Source organism: Schistocerca serialis, chromosome 1 (assembly GCF_023864345.2).
Source record: "Schistocerca serialis cubense isolate TAMUIC-IGC-003099 chromosome 1, iqSchSeri2.2, whole genome shotgun sequence".
Taxonomy (NCBI): Eukaryota; Metazoa; Arthropoda; class Insecta; order Orthoptera; family Acrididae; genus Schistocerca; species Schistocerca serialis.
Genome location: NC_064638.1, coordinates 372,528,601 through 372,556,124, shown reverse-complemented (window position 1 = coordinate 372,556,124; position 27,524 = coordinate 372,528,601). Strand labels below are relative to the sequence as shown.

Below are 27,524 nucleotides of genomic sequence, written 5' to 3'. Positions count from 1 at the left end.
CTTCAATGAGTCCAGTTACTACTAGTTTCCATACTAGTGGGTACAAAACCCCTCCTTATGGACACATTCTGGTGATGTTGATCACCATCTTTTCATTTATCATGATGGCTTCTACCTTTCTGTCTTCTGTTCAACGTGTTCTTAATCCACCTACATATTGTGGTCTCAATGACATGCCCTTCTGCATCTCTAACTATGGTTTCTCAAGTCATAATACTAAAAGCCCCTTGATATCCAGGAAGATGCCGAGAGCTATTTCCTAAAAGTGCAGTGCTTTTCCACCAGCCCAACAAGTTGATGAAGTGCTGTTTCGTATGATTAGCCTGGTTGATACGCATGTTGTTTTACATGTAGAGGAACCTTAGTTAGCCTCCTTTCCTTATCCTGCCCAAGGACCAGAGCAATTGGTCCCATATCCTTAGCCTTGGTATGAGCATTTCGCCCTGGTGTCAGAATGGAAACAACCCTTACTGTATGCCAAGCATTAGGAATTATTCCTGCTGCTATGTTAACCTTAAACAGCCTAAAAAAGGAGTCTAATTAAACTCTCTCCTGCTTGTTGCAGTCGAGCTGGAAAGACACCATCTGCTGGTGACTTGGACAGTTGAAACATTCCCACCACCTTCTAGATTGTTTTGAAATCAACATATTCTCTGGCAGATTTGATATTTTGACCATTTTCCTTTGCTTCTAGCACAGCTGAACAGTCTTCCTACCTTCTTGCTTTACAATTCCAGGTTATTGTTACAACAAGGTACAATCTGTCTTTGCACTTCTTAGTGATAGGGCAGGTTTTTAAATACAAAGTCATAAAGGCGGATGACACTGCATCTGACATTTCCTCAAAATCTACTGGATTTCTTTTTGAAGTTACTTCAGATAAGCATGAATTCACGTCTTTTCTGTTTTCCTAAGTTTCATGTAGGCCCTGGTCTGTTTCACACCCACATCAACCTCAAACTTAATGTAAATGTGATCAGGTAAAGATGGGTCAAGTGGCACATGCTTTTGTTTGACATAGCTATCCATTAGTATGGATTGAAAAGTTATGTCAGGTACTTTTTCCCTTCTTATCTTCCCTGCCCATATTCAGAATCTCCAGATTGCTTCTTAGTAAATGTAATCTGCTGTTGGTGTTGTTGCTACCCCACACCAGGTTGTGGACGCTGGCTTCACAGCCAACCAGCAATTAAAATTACCAAATATGCAGCAATCAGTCGCAAAATCATGTTTTACTTATTCACTTTTGCAAATCGATTTCAACTGATTAACAGCCATCATCGGTGCTTTCAACCGATATGTGCCATGAGTAGTAATACTGTCTTAAGCAGAGGTCAAACATAAACTTTATGTTTGACCTGTGCTTAAGACAGTATTACTACTCATGGCACATACTGGTTGAAAGTGATTTGCAAAAGTGAATAAATAAAACATGATTTTGCGACTGGTTGCTGCATATTTGGTAATTTTATGGTTTACGGTCGCTGCACGACTTGGGAACCACATGGAGCCCACCATTTGCAACCAGCAGTTGTTTATTTTGTTGTTAATAGCTGTCTACCATTCTCCTCACTCTCTATGCGGGAGGAGACTGTTATAAGGAAGGTAAGCTGAGGCCAGTATAATTTCTCTCATTCTTCCTTCCTCACACTGTTTCATTTCATCACCACTAAGTCCCTGGAACAAAAGTATTCCTTCAACATGAATGAAATTCCATTTTTGATGTAAATGCATGTTCTGGAGTTACTTATATTTATAGGATAAATTAACTTACCTCCAGTTCCTCTGAGGCCTGAGATGCCACCTTTGTACAGATAGTGTTCCTGGATCAGGGCCACATCCAATTCCCGTCTCCCCAGAAGATGACTCAGTGCAGCAGTTGTCCCTTTACTGGTTGCAGGTTTATTTGCAACACTTGCAGTTTCCCTCATGCTGATATCTTTGATTACTCTGGCAGTAACCTGTGAGAACCCTAAGTATGATCTCAGATTCTGTTTTCAATACAGTCTCAGGTTCTGTTCTCACATTACCTTCACAGATTTTTCACTGACTTAGACCACAAGTGTTTGGCTGTTCTGTACAACCTTTCAGTTTATTACCCTCCAATCCTTTGTTAAGACCCCTGGTTCTGCAGCCTTAGTTATAATCTTTGCAGAAGAAACTTAAGACGCTTTTGGTACCTAGATTGGTACCTTTGTGGTCTTGAAGAGTTTATCTGCTGCCAAGAACAGCAGCTTTGCCTCTCCCATGAAGATATCTTGGGTGCCATCTCCTTAAGCCACTCCACTGTGCCATCCCCTCACAGACAATGACAAGAGCACCTTTGTCCAGATTGACCCTCCCAGTCTTCTCAAACAGAGCCATCTGAACAAGCTTCACTTGCTACAAGATCACATTAAGGAGTAGAAATCTCTGTTGGATAAACACCATCCTGAAAACTGATACCTCAGTACTGTATCCTGAAAACCGAGACTGCAGCACTGTAGGTCTGTTTCCCTCTTTTGCTGCAGCTTTTTCTGCATTTGATTATCTTGAGAATTGAGTATTAGACTCCTTCCTTGTTCTCTTGTTTCCTGTCTTAGCAGTGGAAGGGCTCTGTTTACCCCTTCACTCTGAGACATCTTTTTTCTTTTTTTGAGGTCTTAGGTTCAGAACCTTTTAGTTCCCTCCATTTTTGTTTAGGAAGCCATTCCTTACCCTCCTTTTGTTGTTGATCTTTGAGAAGTTTTTTCCTTTGAGCCCCAGACAAAGATTTACTTTTTACCTGGTCCAACTTATCCATGACAATTTCCACTTCTTGGACTGGTCTGTTGTTTGATCCAGTTGCTGAAACTGCTTCCATTGGTTCCAATCCCGATGTTTGGGGTCTTGTCATGTTCCTCAGTGTTTTGTTTTCTCTTGTTCTGTAGTCTCCATTTTGGTCCCACGACAATTGGAGAAATGTTTGATTTACACAACAGAACCCCATACACTGCAAGGCTAATTACTCAGGGAGGTCTCGCAGCATCCTCTAGGCTCTATTAATGACACATGTTCCCATGTGCCATGCACCCCTCAGCATGGAATGGATCACACTTTGGATTGGATATCTGGGGAATTGGGGAAGGAATGTGTAATTGGATATTGGAGAGATGGGGTTTTGTAAGATACTCTTTCTCTTGTTCTTCTTCTGAAGCCTGTCCGGAATGGAAGATGCTGCTAGTATCTGTGCTACAGCAGGTGTAGCCCTCAGCTTCACATGGACAATGCTTCTACAAGACAGTGTCTCACGAAGAGGATTCTGAATGAATATCCTGTAGAATACCTATTGTGTGATACTGTACAACTCTAAGTTCTTCAAATATGTACTCATGAATTTCAAATGGAGAGGGCCTAACAGTATTCATCATACAAAATTGTTAAGGCTTTCGTGGCCACTTGTTGACAAACTGCCTATTGGCTTCTGTCTTGGGTTCTTCGGCCGACGTTCATCTAATGATTTTTCTGACGTTTCGCCAGCACGAGTGGCTGGCATTGTCAAAGCTTCATCCTCCATTGCCGGTGGTGAACTGGAGGCGAGCTCGCGGCCGCAGACTATATGCACCTGGCGCGCCAATGTCCAAGGGCTTCTCCGCAGTCATTTCCGGTGCGGTTCTCCTCTTGCTACCTGCGACGGTCGTTTGCTGCAGTACGGGAAGCCAGGATCCGTTTACCTTAAGGCTTTCCTCTTTCTTGTTGAAACTGTTTGCGTGTTTTTGGATTTCTACAGCTTCTCTGAACAAGCGCGTGTGATAGTGCTTCTCTACAGCCAGAATTTCCGTGTCGGCGAATTTTATTACGTGGTCGGTCTCATTCAGTGCGTGCTCTGCCACGGCCGATTTCTCCACCTGCCCCAACCTGCAATGTCACTTTGATCCTGGTGTTAATTGATCATCCAGTCATTCCGACATGCATTCCATGCATGTGCATGGTATATGGTATATTCCCGACATTGCAAGTGGGTCTCTTTTCTCCTTCGCCGATCTAAGACACTCTTTGATCTTCCTTGTCGGTTTGAAAATTGTCTTTACGCCGTGTTTGCGCAATATACGGCCGATTCTGTGCGTCACTCTGGGAATGTATGGCAGAAAGGCCGTACCCGACATTTCTTTTTCTGGTTCCTTACTTTGCCGAGTGTTTGGCTCTGTTACACTTCTAATGTAATTTGTGGAGTACCCATTGCTCCTCAGAACAGTTTCCAGGTGTTGCATTTCTCGTTTGAGGTGTTGAGGCTCACATATTCGTCCTGCTCTCGTTACGAGCGTACTGATCATGCCACTTTTCTGGCTCGGGTGGTGGTTTGACAGTTTGTGCAGGTATCGATCCGTGTGTGTTGGTTTTCGATACACGCTGTGTCCCAGGTTTTCGCCGTCCCTTGTGACCAGGACATCTAGAAATGGCAGTTTCTTGTCCTTTTCTACTTCCGGCCGTGGCAGAGCACACACTGAATGAGACCGACCACGTAATAAAATTCGCCAACATGGAAGTTCTGGCTGTAGAGAAGGACTATCACACACGCTTGTTCAGAGAAGCTGTAGAAATCCAAAAACACGCAAACAGTTTCAACAAGAAAGAGGAAAGCCTTAAGGTAAACGGATCCTGGCTTCCCATACTGCAGCAAACGACCGTCGCAGGTAGCAAGAGGAGAACCGCACCGGAAATGACTGCGGAGAAGCCCTTGGACATTGGCGCGCCAGGTGCATATAGTCTGCGGCCGCGAGCTCGCCTCCAGTTCACCACCGGCAATGGAGGATGAAGCTTTGACAATGCCAGCCACTCGTGCTGGCGAAACGTCAGAAAAATCATTAGATGAACGTCGGCGGAAGGACCCGAGACAGAAGCCAATAGGCAGTTTGTCAGTATTCATCATACTCACAGTTTTTCTCCAAAAGTTGTATACATGATGAAAATGCAAACAGCTGTCTGCAGGCACCTGCGCTGCCACTGGTAACACTGCCCTGCTCACTGGCCAGACTGCTGCACAAGTAGGTGTTGATGCAGCAACCAGCTGACCACACAATTCTGCATTGAACTGTATTCAAATGATGACTTTTGAACATGTTTTTTTTAAAGCTGTCTTGAGCAGCGAGCTCAGCAGCTCCCACACAATGGAAATATCTTAGACCTTGTAGCTACAAATGGTTCAAACCTTATTGACAGTGCCAGTATAGAAATGGGGATTAGCGATCATGATGTCATTATAGCAATTATGGTTACAAAAGTTGATAAATCATTTGACTATCAGACAGACTCCCATTTGGACCATATATTAGTAAGCACCCCTGGTGTAGAGAAACAGCTGAAAGGTTTGAAAGCAAATAAATCACCAGGTCCAGATGGAATCCCAATTTGGTTTTACAGAAAGTACCCCACGGCATTGGCTCCTTATCTAGCCTGCATTTATCATGAATCTCTGGCCCAGCACCAAGTTCCAAGTGACTGGAAAAAAGTGCAGATGACTCCAATATATAAGAAGAGTAAAAGAATGGACCCACAAAATTACAGACCAATATCCCTAACTTTGGTTTTCTGCAGAATCCTTGAACTTATTCTCAGTTCGATTATATTAAACTTTCTTGAGACTGAGAGGCTTATGTCCACAAATCAGTATGGTTTCAGAAAGCATCACTTGTGCAAAATTCAGTTTGCCCTTTTCTCACATAATATACTGCGAACTATGGATGAAGGACAACCGGCAGATCCCGTATTTCTAGATTTCCAGAAAGTGTCAGACATGGTGCCTCATTGCAGGCTGTTAATGAAGCTACAAGCATATGGAGTAAATTCACAGATATGTGAGTGGCTCGAAGACTTCTTACATAACAGAATCTAGTACGTTGTCCTTGATGGCAAGTGTTCATCAGAGACAAGGGTATCCTCAGGAGTGCCCCAGGGAAGGGGATATGAATGCTGTTGTTCCCTATATACATAAATGATTTGGTGCACAGGGTGGGCAGCAATCTGCAGTTGTTTGCTGATGGTGCTGTGGTGTATGGCAAGGTGTCAAAGTTGAGTGATTGGAGGAAGACACAGCATGACTTAGACTAAATTTCTAGTTGATGTGATGAATGGCAGCTATCTCTAAACATGGAAAAATGTAACTTATTGTGGATGTATAGAAAGAACAAATCTTGGATGTTCAGATACAGTATCAATAGTGTCCTGCTTGACACAGTGAAGTCTTTTAAATATCTGTGCATAACACGAAAAGCTATATGAAATGGAACAAACATGTGAGAACTGTGGTAGGGAAGACAAATGGTCGACTTCGGTTTATTGTGAGAATTTTAGGAAAGTGTTGTTCACATGGAAAGGAGACCACGTATAGGATGCTGGTGCAATCTACTCATGAGTACTGCTCAAGCGTTTGGGATCTGCACCACGTCAGATTAAAGGAACACATCCAGAGTGGGCTGCTAGATTTGTCACTGGTAGGTTCAAACAACACGCGACATTCTTTTTGAGGAACAGTATTGAGAAAATTTAGAGAACCAGCATTTGCAGCTAATTAATGCTGCCAACATACATTGCACATAAGGACTACGAAGATAAGATACAAGAAATTAGAGCTTGTATGGAGGCATATATCAGTAATTTTTCACTTTATTTGCAAGTGGAACAGGGGAGGGAATGACAAATAGTGGTTCATGGTACCCTCCACCACGCACCATATGATGGCTTGTGGAGTACCTCCTGCTTTGAGAGGTTTGTATAGGATAGTGGGGAGGGTATTTCTCACTTCAGGGCATGAAGAAAGGCAGTTGAAACCCTGGCAGATAATGTGATTCAGTTGCTCTCATTATTAGTGGCACTGTGTCAGGAGTGCTCATTTGTGACAGACAGTGGTCATGTGGGTGATGGTAGGTGAATGGAGAGACTAGGTAAGGGAGATTTGTTTCTGTACAAGGTTGGGATAGTGATTTTGGTCTGTAAAGGTTTCAACGAGACCCTTGGTATATTTGGAGAGAAACTGCTCATTACTGCAGATGTGATGACCATGGGTGGCTAAGTTGTATTGAAGAAACTTCTTGGTGTGGATTAGGTGGCAGCTGTTGAAGTGGAGGTACTGTTGGTGGTTGGTATGTCTGATGTGGACAGAAGTACTGATAGAGTCATCTGTTTAGCGGAGATCAGCATTGAGGATGGTGGCTTATTCAACTTAGGAGGACCAGTTGAAGTGAGTGGGGGGGGAATTGAGTTTCTGGATACATGTGGATAGGATGGCCTTGCCCTCAGTCCAAACTCTGAAGATGAAGATGTCATCAATGACTCTCAAACAGCTGAGAGATGGAATTCTGCTTTCAAGGTACTACCTACAAACAACTCTATGGTTCAGTAAAAGGCACCTGCAATGCACCATCATATACTGACCTATTCATGGGCCATCTAGAGGAATTGTCCCTAACCACCCAGAGTCCCAAACCTCTCACCTGGTTCAAGTACAGTGATGACATTTTCATGATCTGGACTGAGCGTGAGGCACTGTATCCGTGTTCCTCCAAAACACCTTCTCTCCTATTCTCTTTACCCGGTCCTCTTCAGCTCAACAAGCTACTTTCCTTGATGTCAACCTCCACCCCAAGGATGGCTACATCAGTACATACATACGTATCAAACCTACCAACAATCCCCAGTCACATATCATCTCCCACATACCTACTGTCAAGTCACAAAGAAGCACTCCTCTTGTGACTCAGTACCAACAATGACTGGAGCAACTACATCACATACTCTGCCAGGGCTTCGACTACCTCTCATTAAATCCTGAATCCAGAAATATCCCCCTCACTATCCTACCCAGTACTCCCACAGTGGTATTCTGCTGCCCCCCTACCTAGACAGTGTCCCTGTCCACCCCTATTAGCTGGCCGCTGTGGCCAAGCAGTTCTGGGTGCTTCAGTCTGGAACCATGCTGCTACTATGGTCACAGGTTCGAATCCTGCCTCAGGCATGGAAGTGTGTGATGTCCTTAGATAACAATGGCTATGTGTGTGTGAATTTTTCCTGTGTGAATGTGTATTTTTTCTAGCTCTAATAAAGGACAAAATTCAAAAGCTGAACATTTCTGCCATTCTTTTCATTGTGGCTGTGTGTGGCTCGGTGCCTCCTCTATGTGGTGACTGGCAATCTGTCCTTTCCCTATTATTGCTACACCAGTGTCTCATCCTTGTGAATATAATGTTAGCTTATTCTGTGTTGTCAAGTAAAATCTATTATTACTTTAAATACTGAAATGTATTAACATAATAAAAACAACTATTCAGATATTTTTTAAATTAGAAACTCCTTCATAGATCACTTGCTTTATTTGGTGTCATGAGGCATGTGGTGTTTTTGTAATTATAGTAATGCTGTAATATCATTTGATTTTGATGTTACGTTACTGATTGCAAACATATTTTCCCTGTTTTCGTGGCAAAATAGTTTTAATTTTTTTCTGTTCTCAGATATTTCCAGATATTTCTTTCTTAACTGATTTGCAAGAAGCTTTGGAAAAAGAAAAATTGTATGTGGATTTGATTCAGTGGTCAATAACGGGATCAGAATCTGTGTTGGCCACATTTGAGACAACATTGATGGATCTGTTGTATCCTAGCTCATGCAGGAGAAAAACTACTGAAGCTGACTTACTAATGGATCCAACGGATGCCTTTCCTGTAAGAGTTGCACATTTGATTTGAAACAAGAGTGAGGCTTTTTTTATGTTTATTACAAGAGAAAATGAAGTAGTGTGAGAAGTACAAAGGGAAGCAGAATGACATAGAAGCCACTATTAATACAGATATGGAGATAACATGAAATAAAAAACATATACTTTGGTTAAAATAACTGTATGATTGATAGTTCAGAGAATTGAGTGGTAGGAGTGAGTGATCTGCTAATTGTACTTGTCCCTCAGGCACCACATGCTGCTAGCTGTGTTGTCTATTTTACAGCTACGCGCAGAACCTCAGCACACCTCGCTGGCTGTATGTTGACAATGCTTCCACTGCAATATGTCAGTCACAAAGTTCTTCTATTGCAACTGTAGCAAGTAATATTATTTTATTTTTTCTATTAAAATTTTGATGTGTGCCACTTTTTTTATATTGTCCTTACTCAAGTCATAAGAAGAGTTTACCTGTAAACTGATCCTTAGAATGTCAAACAACCTGAGAAAATAGAAATTCAGAATGTTATATACCTAAAGACCATTCCACTTTGAAATGTATAATCACAAGAGGCAAGTTGTTGTCCATATGCTAAAAGACATGTTGAAAAAGTATTTCATCACTGTGCCAATGTAAATGCAATTGAAGAAATCAGCAAGTGGCATCATCCAGTGCTCAAGTAATCAAATCCATAAACAATGGAGATGCACTGATGAGCTGCAAGATGGGCTTAAAATGCTATGCAATTTAAAATTCAACCTATGAAGTAAAATAGCTAGTCTTAAAAGACGCTTTGCCAAGGTTTATATTAACTGGTCAATACATTTTCATCCACGATACTGTATTTGTATCCCTAAAACTTTTATTGTTGATGTTTCAAATGTAGAATACACTGCTTCACCACATTACTGGAGCTACAGTCTGTTAGAGTGATATCATAAATGCTGCTTGCATAATGTGTATTAAAGATACTTATGAGTTAGCCTAAAACTTATTGACATTCTTTGAAATCTGCTAGCTTATTTGATAGTTGAAAGAAGAGCTTCATACTTGTTAACTAATTTCAGTTCAGGAGACTTCCATAATGACAAGTTGTTATGTCATATCATTATTCGGACATATTAACGTGTGAGATGTAATAAATTTTATTCTGACGATTCTGCCATATGTTGTAGATGTATGTGTATGATCTACTGACATTTTTTCCTTCTTTACAGGGAATCTTGTCACCAAAACTTGAAACTTCTACCAAAACCACAATAGAGGAAATCATATTGACAGAGAGTGAATTACTTGATGTCTCTACACCATCAGCTGTGAATGCCTCGGTAAATCAAATTTACCTTTTTAATGGTTAATGCTAAAAAGACAGTTATTAATTAACATGGAGTATCTGAGAAAAAGAGTTGGGCCTAAATGACAAGGATGTATATGACCTGGGACAACCGGGAGATCTGGGAAAACACAGGGAATATTTTTAATCCAGAAAAAAATGGGAATTTTTTAGAATTCTGGGAATTTTTCATTCTTTTAGTTTTCAGTTAAATTTTTATAATTCTGAGTGGTAAGAACGGATACTCTAACAATGGATATTATTGTATCCTACTACTGCAGAATAATACTGCAGCAATAAAACATGAAGGAGAGAAAAAAAACGAAAATAAATCTTAAACTGCAAAGGAAATGCTAATTTCAGTTCAGAAGATTTTCATAATGACAAGTGGTTATGTCATATCATTATTCGGGCTTATGCAACAACAAAGCACAGTGCTCATACAAGCATCTACCAACAGCAAAATGTGTCAAAGGCTTTAGGAAGACTACGCAATGCTTGATGACAACAAATTGCCTCTGATGAGTGTGACGTCACAACTGTTTACATTAGATTCATCTTAGCAGTTATGAGCAGACTCAGGCACATGTGCAGCTGAGTCGTGTATGAGTACTAATTTCTCCCGTTTCTGGCTACAGAAATGTGGCTGTTGACTATACAAGCAGTCGCAGCAAGCAGCTAGATGCCACCAGGAAAAATTTTACTGGCGCACCCAAGCTACCAGATTCAAGCATGTGCAGCAGGCTCAGCTCTAGGAAGTGGGGGGGAGGCAAACTGAGGTATCTGACTCGAGTGGCAATTGCGGGGGGGGGGGGGGGGGGGGGGGGGGGGGGGAGGAGGGGGCGCCAAATTCATAATTCATATTCTTGAGGCAAAAAACCTTGTTTAACAAAGCACCTAGCATCCAACACACATAAGTCTATCAATTATTCATATGATTTTGAAATGCATCCCTGTTGATTTTTAAACACATTCTAAGTTGATTTCTGATTGAACCATAAGTTGATTTTTGAATGTCTGCATAGTGTATGTGATGTCTCTGTCAGGGGAATCCTTGTCGCATGTAGAAATAAACTTTCCTACAGACGAAAGGGGATGGGGCTATAAGAGCTGAGCGGAGTAAAGCTGAAGAGATGAATGCCAATAGCTATCTGATGATGTGGTTGATTGGGTTTACGAATGATCATTGTTGTTATAATTACTACAAAATCTATAGGTCCAGACGACAAAATTAGAAATAAAGGAATAACAGGTAAGAAAGATTATGTATATCTTTTCAGTGTATCCAAGAAAATGAAATTTTGACAGAAAATTTTTGCCCAGATCGCTACACTAGTAAGGGTCAGTTGTACAGTCCCCGGCTAGCAGCAGTTCTATTCTGGAAGCAACGTGGAAAACGCGTTGTACAGTCATATAACAACGCCTAACGGGAGAATAATCGCGGGATAACTAAACCGGTGATTCTGGCAGGGTTAGTGAAGTTAACCGGCGAATAAGTTTTGACAATGGCAGGAATAGTTAGAGAATTAGTGATGACAAGATTGTTTGTTAGAATGAGGCTGCAGAAGAAACGGGGAGATCACACAAATTACGGAAGAATATGACAATTCCAAATTTATATGAAAATTTCGCACTACTACTTTTCGATCTCATGCTTGAGAAACTGGAGCATATGAATGAAATGTGAAACTATTTCCTAACTTAAAGCTTTTTACTTGTAGTAGGCCTAATAGGCATTTCACATTGGTATTTCGTGGATTATATTCTGTTGTGTTATAAAAATTACCATTTGTGCCAAAACAGTCGCGTTCATTTGGCGTGTGTTACAATTGCTGCAATATTAGAAAGGTCTGTTTTGTTTTATCTAGCAGACAATGCCCAAATAGACGTAATCAGACCGCAAAACATTTGTATTAACATCTTTTTCATTGTTGGACAACGTCATTTCAATTTTTCATGTAACAAAACGTTTGACGAACTTTGATGAGGTAATGATTCTTTCGCATAAAGGAAAACAAGTCATGTAAAACTGTAGCAAGATTAGAGAGAAAAAAATGCTATGAGCTAAGAATTGAAGAAATGTGTATTATCTTGCTTGTCTCTTGTCTTTACTGGTTTTATGCATTCTATATTTAATTTTATGTCACACAAAACAGCAAGTTATTAGCTAATAGGCAATAAAGGGTGCAAGTTTCCTTAAGTTGTTCACTCGTTTACAAATAATCTCATCCCGTATTAATTGCGGGGTTTATTTTTATTTTTAGAAAAAAGAGGGGCAGGATGCCAAACCGGCCAACTGGGAGCAGTAGATGGAAGAACGTTGTGTGAAGAGGCATGGCATCGCACTTTGGCACACTTAAGACCAAATAACATGTTTTACATTTCCTCGAGCACTTATGTTTTATGTTTCAGACTCTTGAGAAAGATGTGCGCTGCAAAAAGAACATGTTTTTGAAAATATGATTTTTTTCAATTTTTGACGTCCTATCTCAAACGCTTGAGGGAAAGAGGCCGGTGGTGGTGGGGTGGCGTTGCGGGGGTGGGGGGTGGGGGGGGGGGGGGGGCACTATCTAGTATCGCCCCGGTTCGGAAATATCGTAGATGCGGGACTGATGCCCAGAGCAATGTGAGTTATAGTGCGGAAGTGCGTAATCTCCATGTGACCCGTGTTTACCTTTAGTGATTTTGCTGTTTCCTCTTCCTTTACTGCTCTCACGTTATGTGTAAAAAAAGAAAAAAATTAAAATACATTCACATAATTACAGAAGACTAAAATATATAATTAGTTTCAGATTTTATTTCCATCTTTCTGACAGACAAGCTAATAATCGTATTGCAGAACAATGAAGTTATTTTTGTCAGTTTGCTAAAGATATTTGTCTTTTATTAATCTTTTCCGCTGAGGTAATCAATTTATTTGAAACGAAGTGTTTAATTCCACACTATTGGTTAGTTTCAACTGTTTGCTGCATTTCAAGTGCACATTTCCATCATCTGACACATATGGCGTTATGCCGTAATAAAGAACCAAACATGAGATAGTACAGTACTGGTACTCAAAGAAAATTTAGACCCCAAAAACCACACTGAAAAATTTAATATCAGGTCGAGGCCTACTTATTGGGAATCTGGGCATACACGTGCACATTTTAGTATGGTTTACGAAATTCCGATGCTCTTTGAGTATCCTCTGATGTCTTGTTTCTTTTATGACATAATGTAAGACCTTTTAATGTTTTACACGTACGAAGATACGGGCTTCCTGCGTCATGGTAGCTACTAGCGCAAGCGTGGTGGCACCTGTCGTCTGGGCTGGGCAGTGTGGCCCAGCGGTTCTAGGCGCTCCAGTCTGGAAGCGAGCGGCTGCTACGGTCACAGGTTCAAATCCTGCCTTGGGCATGGATGTGTGTGATGTCCTTAGGTTAGTTAGTTTTAAGTAGTTCTAAGTTCTAGGGGACTGATGACCTCAGATGTTTAGTCCCATACTGCTCAGAGCCATTTTTGAACCTGTCGTCTGGCGCTCTCTGGCAACTGCTGAAATGTCGTGGGGAAATATTGCGAATGGTGATTTGAAAAGCTTTACTTTAAAAGTAAATTTCCTTTTACGCAAGCTGAACTATGTGCTAGAAATCAAATGGTTCAAATGGCTCTGAGCACTGTGGGACTTAACTTCTGAGGTCATCAGTCCCTTAGAACTTAGAACTACTTACACCTATCTAACCTAGGTACATCACACATACCCATGCCCGAGGCAGGATTCGAACCTGCGAACGTTGCGGTCGCACGGTTCCAGACTGTAGCGCATAGAACTGCTCGGCCACCCCGGCCGGCTCAAGTGGAATCGGCAGCGATTTAGCATAAATAGGTGGTGTGGTATAATCAACACATGCTTTATTGGACCATTTATTTTCCCCGGACGTCTAACTGTGAGACGTACTTAAAATTCCTTCAAGAAGAAATGTCCTGCTTACTCGAAGACGTTCCACTTGCTACACGATTGTAAATGTATTTTCAATGTGACGGTGCGCCTCCACATTTCACCAACACCGTTACTACACATTTAAATGAGCGTTTTCCCCATAAATGGATTGGTCATGGTGCTACACGTCTATGGCTACCCAGATCGCCCGATTTTTGTGTATGGAGATGGACAAAAGACATAGTTTACAAGGACAAAGTCAATACACGTGAGGCATTACTTGCTCGCAGTATGAACATTACTTGCTGGCAGTATGATTGCAATAGATGAAATTAAGAACAAGCCTGTGAAACTGAAACGAGCAACGAAATCTGTTCATACACGTGCAGCTAAATGCATTGAACTCGGCGTAGACTTTTTGAACATTTATTGTGAAATTGTTTGTACACTGTACAACTTCCTTAACGCTGAGCTTTGTTTTTTTTCTGGTTTAACATGAATTCACGTGCGTTATGGTATTAATAGAAGCAGATTATCTGACATATTCATACAGCTCCAATTTACATTATTACCATCATTTTTCCAAAATAAAATTCTCTACAACTTCTGTTGAGAACTTTTTGCAATTGTCTGGAATTTAAATAAGAAATTGTGCCAAGTAGTTAATAAATGAAATATTTTACGAAATTACGTCTTTGCTTCTCTGGACGTTTTGGAAAACTACTGCAGATACAATTCTGGGACATGTTTTGTAGATTCACCATGTTGTGGCTTGGCAAGACAGCCAAGCCACTATGAGGAAGCCGAAAGGCACACGTTTAAGCTCACGCAGGCTGGCGTGAGGTCTGGAACAGGTAAAGTAATTATACTAGCAAGAAAAGTACGTAGCTGCTGGAATACTTAACTTTAATCCATAATTGGTGAACATCGCTCGTGACGGTACATGTTTTACAGCATCAATAGCGACTGGTAATGGCGCCTTGCTAGGTCGTAGCAAATGACGTAGCTGAAGGCTATGCTAACTATCGTCTCGGCAAATGAGAGCGTAATTTGTCAGTGAACCATCGCTAGCAAAGTCGGGTGCACAACTGGGCGAGTGCCAGGAAGTGTCTCTAGACTTGCCGTGTGGCGGCGCTCGGTCTGCAATCACTGATAGTGGCGACACGCGGGTCCGACGTATACTAACGGACCGCAGCCGATTTAAAGGCTACCACCTAGCAAGTGTGGTGTCTGGCACACACCAGATCAGTAACAACAAAATAAATTGAAATCGTGCCTTACTTTAATCTCATTCAGTTTCGCGATGGCTTCATAATAGCTAAGTTGCTAAATTTCAGGCAAAATCTTTTATTAGGCGTAACTCTGTAACTAAACATTTACGGACCTATGTTTATATGAACTTGTTTTCTTTAGTTTTACTTGTACAATAACATATTAAAATATTTGAATATCTTTGTGAATCACCCTGTATGTGAAAGCTTAGCTTCTCTTGCAGCTTGTTAACATTAGAGACCAATATTATGTGTGGAAGCTTTGATTCTCTTGTAGCAACACTATGTATATTAATTTAAACCATTAACTTTTCCTATTTGTGTGTTCGCACTACTTAGCACTGATGTTGCTATTGGCTGAAGTGTTGCCAACATGTGATTATTTTTCCGTCAAACCAACACCCAAAAATCCATCAAAATGAAATGTTCTTGCAAAATTAAAGAAAAAATAAAACTTATTTTAAAACATTACGCACATTACTTTGCTCACACATCGAGCAAACACTTAAAAATCCGTCAAAATCAGATATCTCCGTATTTTATTGCAAATAAAAGCACAAAATTAAAATTTATTTAAACTATATACTCATACGTTTACGAGATGAACAAGCATTAAAAAATCCCCTGAACTCAGCCAAAATGTAAGATATATATTATTGTATAACTACATCACATTTTAATTAAACAGTAACAAGCAAATTTAATTTAAATACGTTCCATTAAATTTCTGGCGTGCAGTCGCAAGCATTCAGCTTCTGCTTCATATATTTTGGCTGTATAACGTCCAGTCGTCCTCGTAATGAGCCAAGACAGATGGCTGCACACCATAAAGCCAAAATATTAGAAGCAAAAGCCGAAATTATGTGCAGCATGCCCAAAATTTAATGGAGCAGTCATTGCACCATGGAAACGTGAAAATGCACAAATTTAATTACTGACCTATGTTGATTAAAATAACAACAGTTCATCCACATCGTCCTCTGCCTCTTCTTCAGTTGACGTGCTGGATTGTCAGTCTCCTTGGTATGCGTTGTGCCAATTTTCTTCAAAGCATACTTGGCTAAGACGTAATTATGACAGCACTTGTTCACACACCCATGACCGGCCCAGTGAGAATTGCGTTAACCATACTGCTTTTAACTCTATATCTGGAGGTTTTCACATTGTTGAGCATGCTAACTGCTCTTTCGATCTCAGGATTTGATGAAGGTAGCACCAAAAGCATCACTGCATAATCTGAGAGCTCTGTAGACGGATTTTGGGAAGTAATGTCTTTATATGATGAGATCTATTGCCAAATTTCTACTGTATTGTTGTCATTTTTCCATTGAACAGCAGTTAATTTTGACCACTGATTATCAATTTTGTTATTTCTCTGTCAGGTAATTGAAATTTCTGGGCTAGCAGTACTATACCTTCTTTCACCACCCTCAAACACTGTTCTGGAGCAATTAGGCTCACTTTTTGCAAAACCTTGACATTATTTGGCAGTCGCCTCTGGAGTTCCTCTGCTAAGGAAAGCAGACAATTTTCGCATCTACTGTGGAAAAGTTTTTCGCTTTCTGCATTAATTTTATGTTGTTGCATCATATTTACCAATGAAACTTCTACTTCATGGCCAAGATAAATATTAGGGGATTTGTATTTTGTAACATCTACTGTTAGCAAATCCGCCTTGTAAGACCTATAATGAGAAGCTTTAAACGGTCTGCTCTACTTGATTGGAATGATTTATTGACCTTGTAACATTCTCCTAGAATTGGTTTAAGAAACAGAAGATAAAGCTTATTGATGTCATCAGAGTACACACTGAGTTCAGCTGTGTAGCACTTTGGCTGATGTCTGGATATTTCAAAATGTGTCTGTAGGTCAAGCCACTGACTTAAAAATGTGATTAACAGCAACTTCGATCAATAGCCACCTTGCATCTGATTGGTGGATTAATTTAAGGGATTCAGCTCCATCATTAGTGCTTTAATAAATTCCCTATACATTACTTGTCGAGAAGAAGATTTAGAAAAGCGAGAATAAGTTTCACAAATTAAGAACTCAAGATTCCTTGGTAGCATTTGGGCAGCAGAGAACACTGCTAATTGAACTGAATGGCAAACACAGGGGATCAATACAAGATTAGGGACCCCACATTTCAGTTTCTGGTAATACCCACCATTACTGAGGCATTATCCATACCAACTCCTCTCATTTGTTTAATGTCTAGACCATAATCTGAAAGTAACGACCTTACTGCAGTAACAATACATCCAGCATTCCCCTGTTCTAGTTCAACAATTCCTAAAAAAAGGTGGAAATATCTCTGCTTTATTCTTTTGAAAAATATACAATGCACACAGTCAATAATTTCGTGACAGAAATCTGTGTAGCTTCATCTACAAAAAGACTGAAATATCCATTGCCAGCATCATTCTGTAGCTCTGATTTAAAGCAATGGAAGAGAACTTTCCTGATCAAACCACTGCTCTTCGTACGATGTAGCTGTAAAAGAGATGCATGGTCAGCACTTTGAAAAAAATTCTTGGTTAGATATGAAAGATTAACGACAAACAATGTCAGAGCAGCTTCATCAGCTACACATTCGTACATATGTTTGATAGACTGAAATTGCTGTGTTGAATGTCATGAAGATGAAAAAGGTTCAGCTGCTTTTAAATGTTTCTTGCTTTTTCCATGGAGAAGTTAATCTAACAAGTACACATTCAGGTTGCATTGACACCATTTACACCACACACTACTAGGTTCTCCAGGCACCTCTAACAACCAATCCTTTGTTTATCACTTAATCACTCTGTTCTAAAATGCCGTACATACCGCTTGACATTCTTTTCAGACATGTTCAGTGAGACGTAAAAACAACAAAAAGAGCACCAGACCCTAGTTGTTACATAATAACTCACTACAACACTGTAGTCTGTAACCTCGTACGCAGCTCCCAAGTTGTGATCGGTACCAGCCAGAAGGAGCCAGGAGAATTTGTGTCCTAGTGATTTGCAGATGTTTGTTGCCAACAGCGCAACAAACCATTAGCCGATGTTGACTGAATTGTTGCCTTCTTTGTTGCAGAACTGAGCCATCTGTCTTTTGTTGCGCTATATTCATTGTGATTTTTACAAAAATGAGTGGTGTTGCCCTTTCTGGCTCGTCAGGGGGGCTACCTTCTACTCCATTTCAGCAAAGAAAGCCGGTTATCATGGAAGTTCAAAACACAGGTTTCTGTTGCTTGAACTAGGTGCTTACAATACATGGAGGTGGAGTTTGTTTCCCCTCAAGTGGGGTTCTGTTTGGGTGAACAGTCCTTCCCCTTGCTGCTCGTGGGACCACCATGAAATACGAATAGTGTGCAAGCAAGAGTCTCTAAGAAAGGAAAGTTCAATGCTTTACAGTATGACCCCCAATCGTTCCCTTCCCTGTCCACACCAGGGGAGGAACGGTGGTCTAAATTACCTGGTGAGACTTATTCTCCTCGATTTCTGGTTTGCAGCCGAACAGATGGGGACTCATTTCTGACCACAGAGCCTCAGTTTTTTGTGGAAAATTTAGAGGACAAGTTTGGAGAAGTTGAGGGCCTGTCTAAAATGAGGTCTGGAACAGTCCTCATACAGACAGCATCCCCAGCACAGTCACAGGCATTGCTTGCTTGTGACAAGCTCGGTGATGTTGCAGTCTCGATTACGCCTCATAAGAGCCTCAATATGGTTCAGGGACTTATTTTTCATCGTGACCTGTTGTTGCAGTCTGACAATGAGCTTGGTGCAAATCTGTAATGCCGCAGTGTCCACTTTGTACGATGTGTCTTCAGGGGACCTAAAGATAGTATGGTCGCCACTGGCGCCTTCATCTTGGCGATGCCCAACCCTACCTGTTGGGATTGTGGACGTGTCTCCCACCCCAACGTCCTGTGTTCGCCGCCCCGTGTTTGTGTCAACTGTGTACAGAAACATTCACCTTGCTTGTCAGACTGCACGGTTTATCAAAAAGATTATGGAGTATAAGACCTAGGACAGGCTCACTTACACAGAGGCTAAACACAAGTATGACCGACTTCACCCAGTGCGCATTTCATCAAAGTTTTCTGCAGCAGCTTTGATGTCGCCATCCCTGGCGACGAGCCCCCAAGCCCAGCCGCTTTTTGTGGGCCCTCAAGCCCGGCAGTCTATTCGTGCCCACCAGGTAGTCAGGGGAACACCCTCTTCCGTTGCTTCCCTGTTATCAACATCGGAAGTAACAAACCCTCCTTCTTTGGGGACTTCAGTCCCCACCTCTGCGCTGGAGAAGTGCCCGCCTCCTCCGGCTCCCCTCGCGCGGAAGGGCCCTCCCTTTCACAGTTACTGCCCCTCCAGATGTCAGCCAGTGGCTGAAAAAGCAACCACCTGAGGGCCGCCGGGCTTCCAGGTCTTCCTCGGTCCATGAGACTGGGTCGGAAAAGCCCACCCAGCCTGATAAACCAAAGGACAAACAGGACCCTACCAAAAAGAAGAAAAAGCAAAAGGAGAAGGACATAGAGACAGAAAAGGAGTTCACCACTGCACCTGAAGATGATGTGGAGCATCTAGCGTCCCTTCAGGAGCTAGATGTTGTTCGACCTGCAGCTCCTTTGGAAGTTGATCAGGCTACTTCGCAATCGGTGGTGACGAGTGCTTCTAAGGCGTAACCTAACCCCCCCCCCCCCCCCCCTGGTTCTTTCATGTCTTCACAGTCGGATACCATTATTCTTCAATGGAATTGCCGTAGTTTTTTCCACCGCCTTGCTGAGTTGAAACAGCTTTTGTGCCGCTTCACTGCCACTTCTCTGGCCCTACAGGAAACCTGGTTTCCTGTTCGGCGGACCCCCTCCCTCTATGGCTACCAGGGTTACTATAAGAACCGCGTAGAATATGACAGGGTGTCTGGTGGTGTCTGTGTTTATATTCTTGCCACTGTTCCTAGTGCCCCAGTGCCACTTCACACGGCTCTCGAGGCTGTGGCTGTTAGAATCCGGGCAGGAATGGAGCTTACCATCTGTTCCCTCTACCTTCCCCTGATGAGGTTGTCCCTCTTGCTGACCTAGCTGCCTTGTTTGCCCAGCTCCCCCTGCCATACCTCCTTTTGGGGGACTTTAATGCCCACCACCCTTTATGGGGTGGGGCCCAGATCTCATGGCAGGGTAGGAACGTTGAGGCTCTCTTGGCACAGCAGAACATTTGCCTCCTTAACATTGGTGCTCCCACATATTTTAGCTTTACTCGTGGCACATACTCGGCCATCTTAGTAGCCCAGTTCTTCTTCCATACCTCAGTTGGAGGGTCCACGACGACCTCTGTGGTAGCGACCACTTTCCTATCCTGGTTTCTCTTCTTCCATCCCAACCCTGTGGCCAGCTGCCACGATGGTCTCTTCGTGGAGCTGATTCGGCAGCCTACACCTCAGCTACTATGGCCATTGCTCCGCTTCCTGGTAACATTGATTTGGCAGTGGACGAGGTCACTATGGCCATTGTTTCTGCTGCCGAGGCAACTGTTCCCTGCTCTTCAAGTACCCTAAGGAGTAAGTCAGTCCCTTGGTGGACACCAGAGATTGCAGAAGCTATCCAGGACCGTCTGCGAGCTCTGTAACAACACCGGCGTCATCCTTCCCTAGAGAATCTGGTTGCCTTTAGTTGGCCACGAGCGTGGGCTCGGCGGTTAATCCGGTGGAGCAAACAGGACTGCCGGGAACCATAGGTTCTCGCACCTCCCCATCTCAGGTGTGGTTGCAAGTTCAGTGCATTTTTGGCTTTCGCCCTCATGCGTCTGTCCCTTGCCTTTCTCTTCGGGGTGCAGTTTGTACTGACCCAATCGCCATCGCCGAACATCTGGCAGAGTATTTCGCTCATATTTCCGCGACAGGTTACAGTGCAGAATTCCACGCCATTAAAGAGCAGGCTGAGCGTACGCAGTTGTCGTTTTGCATGCACCATTGGTAACGATACAATGCCCCGTTTAGTGAATGGGAGTTTTAAAGTGCCCTTACAGCTTGCCCTGATACCTCTCCAGGTCCAGACCGAATCCACAACCAGTTTCTTCGCCATTTCTCGGTGCACTGTCAGGGTCAATTACTCACCCTGTTTAACCGCATCTGGACGGAGGGTGTTTTCCCAACTCGTTGGCAGGATAGCGTTACCATCCCAGTGCTGAAACCTAGTGCAGATCCGCTGGTGGTTGATAGCTATCGCCCTATCAGCCTTACCAACATTATGTGCAAACTCCTGGAACGGATGGTGAGTCGGCGGCTCATGTGGATCCTCAAAGCTTGGGGCCTCCTAGCCCAGCAACAGGGGGGCTTCTGTCAGGGCCGCTCAGCGATCGACAATTTAGTCTCACTAGAGTCGGCTATTCGTACAGCTTTTACTCGGCGAGAACATCTAGTTGCTGTTTTCTTTGATCTTTGGAAGGCGTACGATACCACCTGGCACCATCATATCCTTGCTACGCTGCTCAAATGGGGCTTACGGGTTCCACTTCCAATTTTTCTACAGAATTTCCTCTCCAATCACTCCTTTCAGGTTCGAGTTGGCACATATTTTACCTCTGCTCATATTAAGGAGAACGTCCCACAGGGCTCGGTTCTCAGTGTTCCCCTCTTTTTGGTGGTGATTAATGGTCTTGCGGCTGCGATGGGCTCATCGGTCTATTCCTCTCTATATGCCGATGACTTTTGTCTTTATTACAGTTCCCCAAGCATCAGTGTCACTGAACGGCAGCTGCAGGGAGCTATCCGTAAGGCACATTTTTGGGCGTCCAACCATGGTTTTCAGTTCTCAGCCTCCAAGACCCGAGTGATGCATTTCTGTCGTCATCGCACAGTCCACCTCCATCCAGAGCTCTACCTTGCCAATGAACTCCTTCATATTGAGGACACACATTGCTTCCTTGGCATGCTGTTTGTTGCTCAGCTCACTTGTACACCTCATCTTCGCGAGCTTAAACAATGGTGCTGGCAGCACCTCAACATCCTTCGCTGCCTCAGCCATACCATTTGGGGGCTGCATGAACAACCCTCCTACAGCTCTATAAGGCCTTAGTCCAGTCCCGTCTCGACTACGGGAGCATGGTGTATGACTCAGCAGCACCTTCAATATTGCAGATCCTCAACCCGATTCTCCATTGTGGCATCAGACTGGCGACAGGTGCCTTCCGCACTAGTTCGGTGACTAGCCTTCTTGTAGAAGCTGGAATCCCTCCCCTACGATCCCACCAACAACAGCTGCTTGTGTCATACATCACCTGCGTCCATGCCTCGCCCAACTACCCAAACCGCAGACTCCTTTTTCCATCTTCTGCACTCCCCTCCCCACGACAGCAGCCTAGGTCGGGTCTCCCAATCGCAGTTCGCGTTCGTTCCCTTCTGTCGTCACTTGAGTCCTTTCCCCTTCCTCCACCCTTCTGGCCCTCTTCTTCTACCCCTTCTTGGTCCTTCCCTCACTTGCGGCTTTGCTTGGATTTGTCCTGCAACTCCAAGTCCTCCATTCCACCTGCCAGTCTTCGTCAACAGTTCCTGGCTCTTCTTGCCTCGTTTTGCGACGCAGATGTAGTCTACACCGATGGTTTTGTGGTCGATGGATGCACTGGGTTTGCTTTCATCCATGACGACTACGTTGAGCAGCATTCCCTGCCTTGTGGGAGCAGTGTTTTCACTGCGAAGCCGGTTGCTCTTTATTGTGCATTCACTCAGCTTTCCTCCTGCCCTGGGAAGTCATTTGTCATATGCAGTGACTCCCTGAGTGGATTGCAAGCACTCAACCAGTGTTTATCTCGGGACCCTTTGGTGCGCGGTATTCAAGATGCTGTTTTTGCTCTCGCTGAGTGTGGTCGTTCATCGTTCAGTGACGTTTGTGTGGACCCCGGGTCACATCGGCATTCCAGGAAATGAACGTGTTGATCAATTGGCCAAGCAGGCCACCACTTTGTCACCCCTGGAGCTTGGTCTCGTGGAAAGAGACCGCCAGTCAGCCCTACATCGCAAGGTCCGCGATGTCTGGAGCTCTGAATGGTCTGTCTTGAACACGCCAAATAAGCTCCGCATGGTCGAGTCATCCACGGCCGTATGGAACTCATCCTTGAGGGGCACGCGGGACTCAGTTGTTCTCTGTCATCTCCGAATTGGACCGACACGGTTGATCCACAGCTATCTCCTTCGTCGTGAGAACCCGCCCAAGTGTCACTGTGATGCAGGGCTGACAGTGGTCCATCTTCTGATGGACTGCCCCCTTTTAGCCCCTTTGTGGCAGTCCTTTAATTTACCAGCTGCACTTCCTTTAATTGTAGGTGACGATGCCTCTATAGCTGACTCAGTTTTATGTTTTATCCGTGCAGCTGGGTTTTATCACTCGCTCTAGTGTGGGTGCTCTCGCATGATTTCTCAGGTTACACCCACTCCAGCGACTTTTAATTGTGACGTGGATACCAAAATAGTGTCTTTTATGGTAACAAGTTGTGTTGGTACCTCTATCAACTCTTTCCAGCTGGAGGTTCTTCATTTGTAGTTGAGAGGTTGACCTTTTACCTGATCCATCAACCACTGTAGTCTGTTTTACTCTAGTCAACTATTTGCTCTGATCCTTTTAAGTGTCCCTTTTTTTTGTGTTACTGCGGTGTCCATTTTAGCTCTGTTCCCCTTGGTGTTCCCTCCCTCTGGGTGCAGATGTTACACTTTTACTGTATAGGCCTTTTACAAGTATGTCTGTTTGGAACTGGGGACTGATGACCTCGATGTTTAGCCCCCATCAAACCCCAATACCAACCAACCAACCAACTCCACGCAGCACAGTTTATCCACATCCACTATCCCCTCTGCCCACAAACCCCACTCAACAAATGCCAAGTTACAATTCGCAAGAAGTACCGTACACTAATGTCTCTCTATCCAGAATTTGCAGCATTAACTCATGGAGCAAGGAGGGAAGCATATTTTTGTTAGTGTGCTGCTGGTGCTAGAGGCACGTATCATGTATTTAAAGCCAGTTCGAATCCTGGTAGTAGATGATACTTTCGCTGCCAGTATTTGGCCGACCAGGGGAGGAGAGATGGTAGTTTAAACTTCCCAATCGCCAGTTTTTACGCCAAATTCCTGAATTAAATTCCAAACCTCTCCACAATCTCTCATGAAGATAGGACATGTGACACTGTTGATGGTGATTCGTCCGTCGGGTGAGTATGTTAAGCTCAGTGGCCCCCTTGATGGTTTTCAAGAAAAAATTAAGCTATGTGCCAGCACCGAGTTGCAAGCTCTCCGTCCTCATCCATAAAAACACAAACAAAACACCACACAGTACCAGCACTCATCACAGTCATCCCCTATGTACAAAAACACCCTCAACACTTCGTAACAGGTCGGAGGAGGGCAATGGCAAACCACCTCCACCTGGACCATTCCCAGGATGGCGTTTCAGGATTCCTGCTTGTGCTCCTCATGCTCAGTTCGTGAGTATGGGACCCTTCTTACTACTGTGTCTTTGCTTACAACAGAAATTAGAGCGATTTGCCTCTGCATTATGTTTGCTTTGCTGAATTTGCCAGTCATCAGAGATGTCTGATACTGTTAGCTTAAAAATAGGTTTGTACATTGCTCTGTTGTTGTTGTGGTCTTCAGTCCTGAGACTGGTTTGATGCAGCTCTCCATGTTACTCTATCCTGTGCAAGCTTTTTCATCTCCCAGTACCTACTGCAACCTACATCCTTCTGAATCTGCTTAGTGTATTCATCTCTTGGTCTCCCTCTACGATTTTTACCCTCCACGTTGCCCTCTAATACTAAATTGGTGATCCCTTGATGCCTCAGAACATGTCCTACCAACCGATCCCTTCTTCTGGTCAAGTTGTGCCACAAACTTCTCTTCTCCCCAATCCTGTTCAATACTTCCTCATTAGTTATGTGATCTACCCATCTAATCTTCAGCATTCTTCTGTAGCACCACATTTCGAAAGCTTCTATTCTCTTCTTGTCCAAACTATTTATCGTCCATGTTTCACTTCCATACATGGCTACACTCCATACGAATACTTTCAGAAATGACTTCCTGACACTTAAATCAATACTGGATGTTAACAAATTTCTCTTCTTCAGAAACGCTTTCCTTGCCATTGCCAGCCTACATTTTATATCCTCTCTACTTCGATCATCATCAGTTATTTTGCTCCCCAAATAGCAAAACTCCTTTACTACTTTAAGTGCCTCATTTCCTAATCTAATTCCCTCAGCATCACCCGACTACATTGCTCAACAGGAATGATATCTAAGGAGTTAATTTCAGTTCAGTTTTGGTTATATATTTAATTTGAATGAACAAATCAGAAATACAGCCTGCCCGTTTTTGCAACACTCTGAGTGAAACTTAGAGTTTAGTGTAATACATCCATGGCACTGTCTTGCAGGTGCACAAAGATTTGCTTTCGTTATAGTTTTATAAAAGAATTTTTTTTTTAATTAAATGAAACAAAAAAAAAATATCCGTCCAAAAAAGGCCCAGTTTTAATAACACCCGTCAAAAAAACGGTCAAACATCAAAATTACATTTTACCCGTCACGCAATGTGAAATTCCGTCAAATCTGACAGGAAATCCATCAACTTGGGAATTCTGATTGGCTGACTGCATCATGTGTCCTATGCTCTGAGTATCCGCTGTCATTGGCTGATGAGATCACGTGACATGAGCAATTGAGCTATGGCTGGCTTAGAAAAGTGCATCACAATCTCGATTTCAATGCTTCACAAAGTAACATGCAGTGTTTGGTGGAATTCAAATTAATACTTTTGTAATACAAAAATGTGCAGTGTACACGTTTCTGCACATCAAAGATCTTTCCAAAATGTGTTTTTTCCCTGAGTTTCATTTTCTAAAGTGCCGGTAAGTTCTATGCCCATGTATAAAATCTTAACCATTCAAAGGATTGATTAGTTTCACAGTTCCAAGGGAATATATACTGTCACTTAACATGAAAAAAAATGTTTTTTCACCTGGAAGAAAGTGTATTTTTAACTGAGCAATCAGGGAATTTTTTTCTCTCGTATGCATATAAACCCTGATGACACAGCATCTTGTGTTTTAGCACACAGCATCTTGTGTTTTAGCATAGTCACAGTCTAGACAGTGGACAGATGAAGAAGCTAGACACTCCAAAATGAGATTTTCACTCTGCAGCGGAATGTGCGCTGATATGAAACTTCCTGGCAGATTAAAACTGTGTGCCGGACCAAGACTCAAACTATGGACCTTTGCCTTTCGTGGGCAAGTTCTAACCAAGCACGACTCACGCCCTGTCCACACAGCTCTGCTTCCGCCAGTACCTCGTCTCCTACCTTCCAGTTTTAATCTGCTAGGAAGTTTCATATCAGCGCACACTCCGCTGCAGATTGAAAATCTCGTTCTGGAAACATCCCTGAGGCTATGGCTAAGCCATGTCTCCACAATATCCTTTCTTTCAGGAGTGCTAGTCCTGCAAGGTTTGCAGGAGAGCTTCTGTAAAAGTTTTGGAAGGTAGGAGACTAGGTTCTGGTGGAAGGAGCTGTGGGGACGGGGCACGAGTCGTGCTTGGGTAGCTCAGAGGGTAGGGCACTTGCCCGCGAAAGGCAAAGGTCCCAAGTTTGAGTCTCGGTCCAGCACACAGTTTTAATCTGCCAGGAAGTTTCATATAAGATAGACACTGTCTTACACGTATTGTTTTCCATTGATACTACCATGAAAGAAAGAATGTTAATATATATCAAAAGAAAGATGTTGCTTCCATTTGCTACTTTTGAAGACTTATTTAAGAAATAGTTGTTGATAATAAAAACATGTACAGGTAGCTGAAAAGACACTATTTTTCCAGTTACCTAAAATATTGAGGTATACTGTATCTTAAGGTTATTGGGAAATTTACTGTCCACTTGCTTCTGGTTGTAAGAGATGCCATGATCCCACTGTGTTGAGCTCTTCCTCATATAGAATTTTGTCTTTACCTAGCAACACAGCAAAATATTGCAGAATGTTTTAGTTTCACTCATTTATTCGCTAAATAACACATTTAATATTTCGTAACAGAGTGACATACAGGATGCCCACGACGTCCCTAAACATTTCTGGGAGAGAGGACTTTAATTCTAAGGAAATGTTTACAGTGTGAAAAAATTTGAATGTAATGTGGAAGAAGGCACCATAGCTCAACAAAATCCCTGCTATCCAACATCTCTCCTTGGTGTACCCAAAAACATGCTCCAACATTGCTAAAATGCGTTCATGCAAATCCCTAATCCTCTCCATGTACACCTCACTTGCTATGTGACCCTGTGCAAAGAAGTCCAGGGCATTAGACAAGTAGCGT

At 42.8% G+C, this 27,524-nt stretch overlaps 1 protein-coding gene across 6 annotated transcripts in view; it reads left to right on the top strand.

Annotated features, from left to right (window-relative positions):
- LOC126470690 (spermatogenesis-associated protein 6) overlaps nt 1–27,524 on the top strand; it is a 186,689-nt gene that overhangs the window by 80,325 nt on the left and 78,840 nt on the right. For all 6 annotated transcript variants that reach the window (XM_050098700.1, XM_050098715.1, XM_050098708.1 and 3 more), the window contains exons 3-4: nt 8,466–8,675; nt 9,887–9,997. In XM_050098700.1, coding sequence (XP_049954657.1) covers nt 8,466–8,675; nt 9,887–9,997 — 321 coding nt within the window. The remainder of the gene's footprint in view (nt 1–8,465; nt 8,676–9,886; nt 9,998–27,524) is intronic.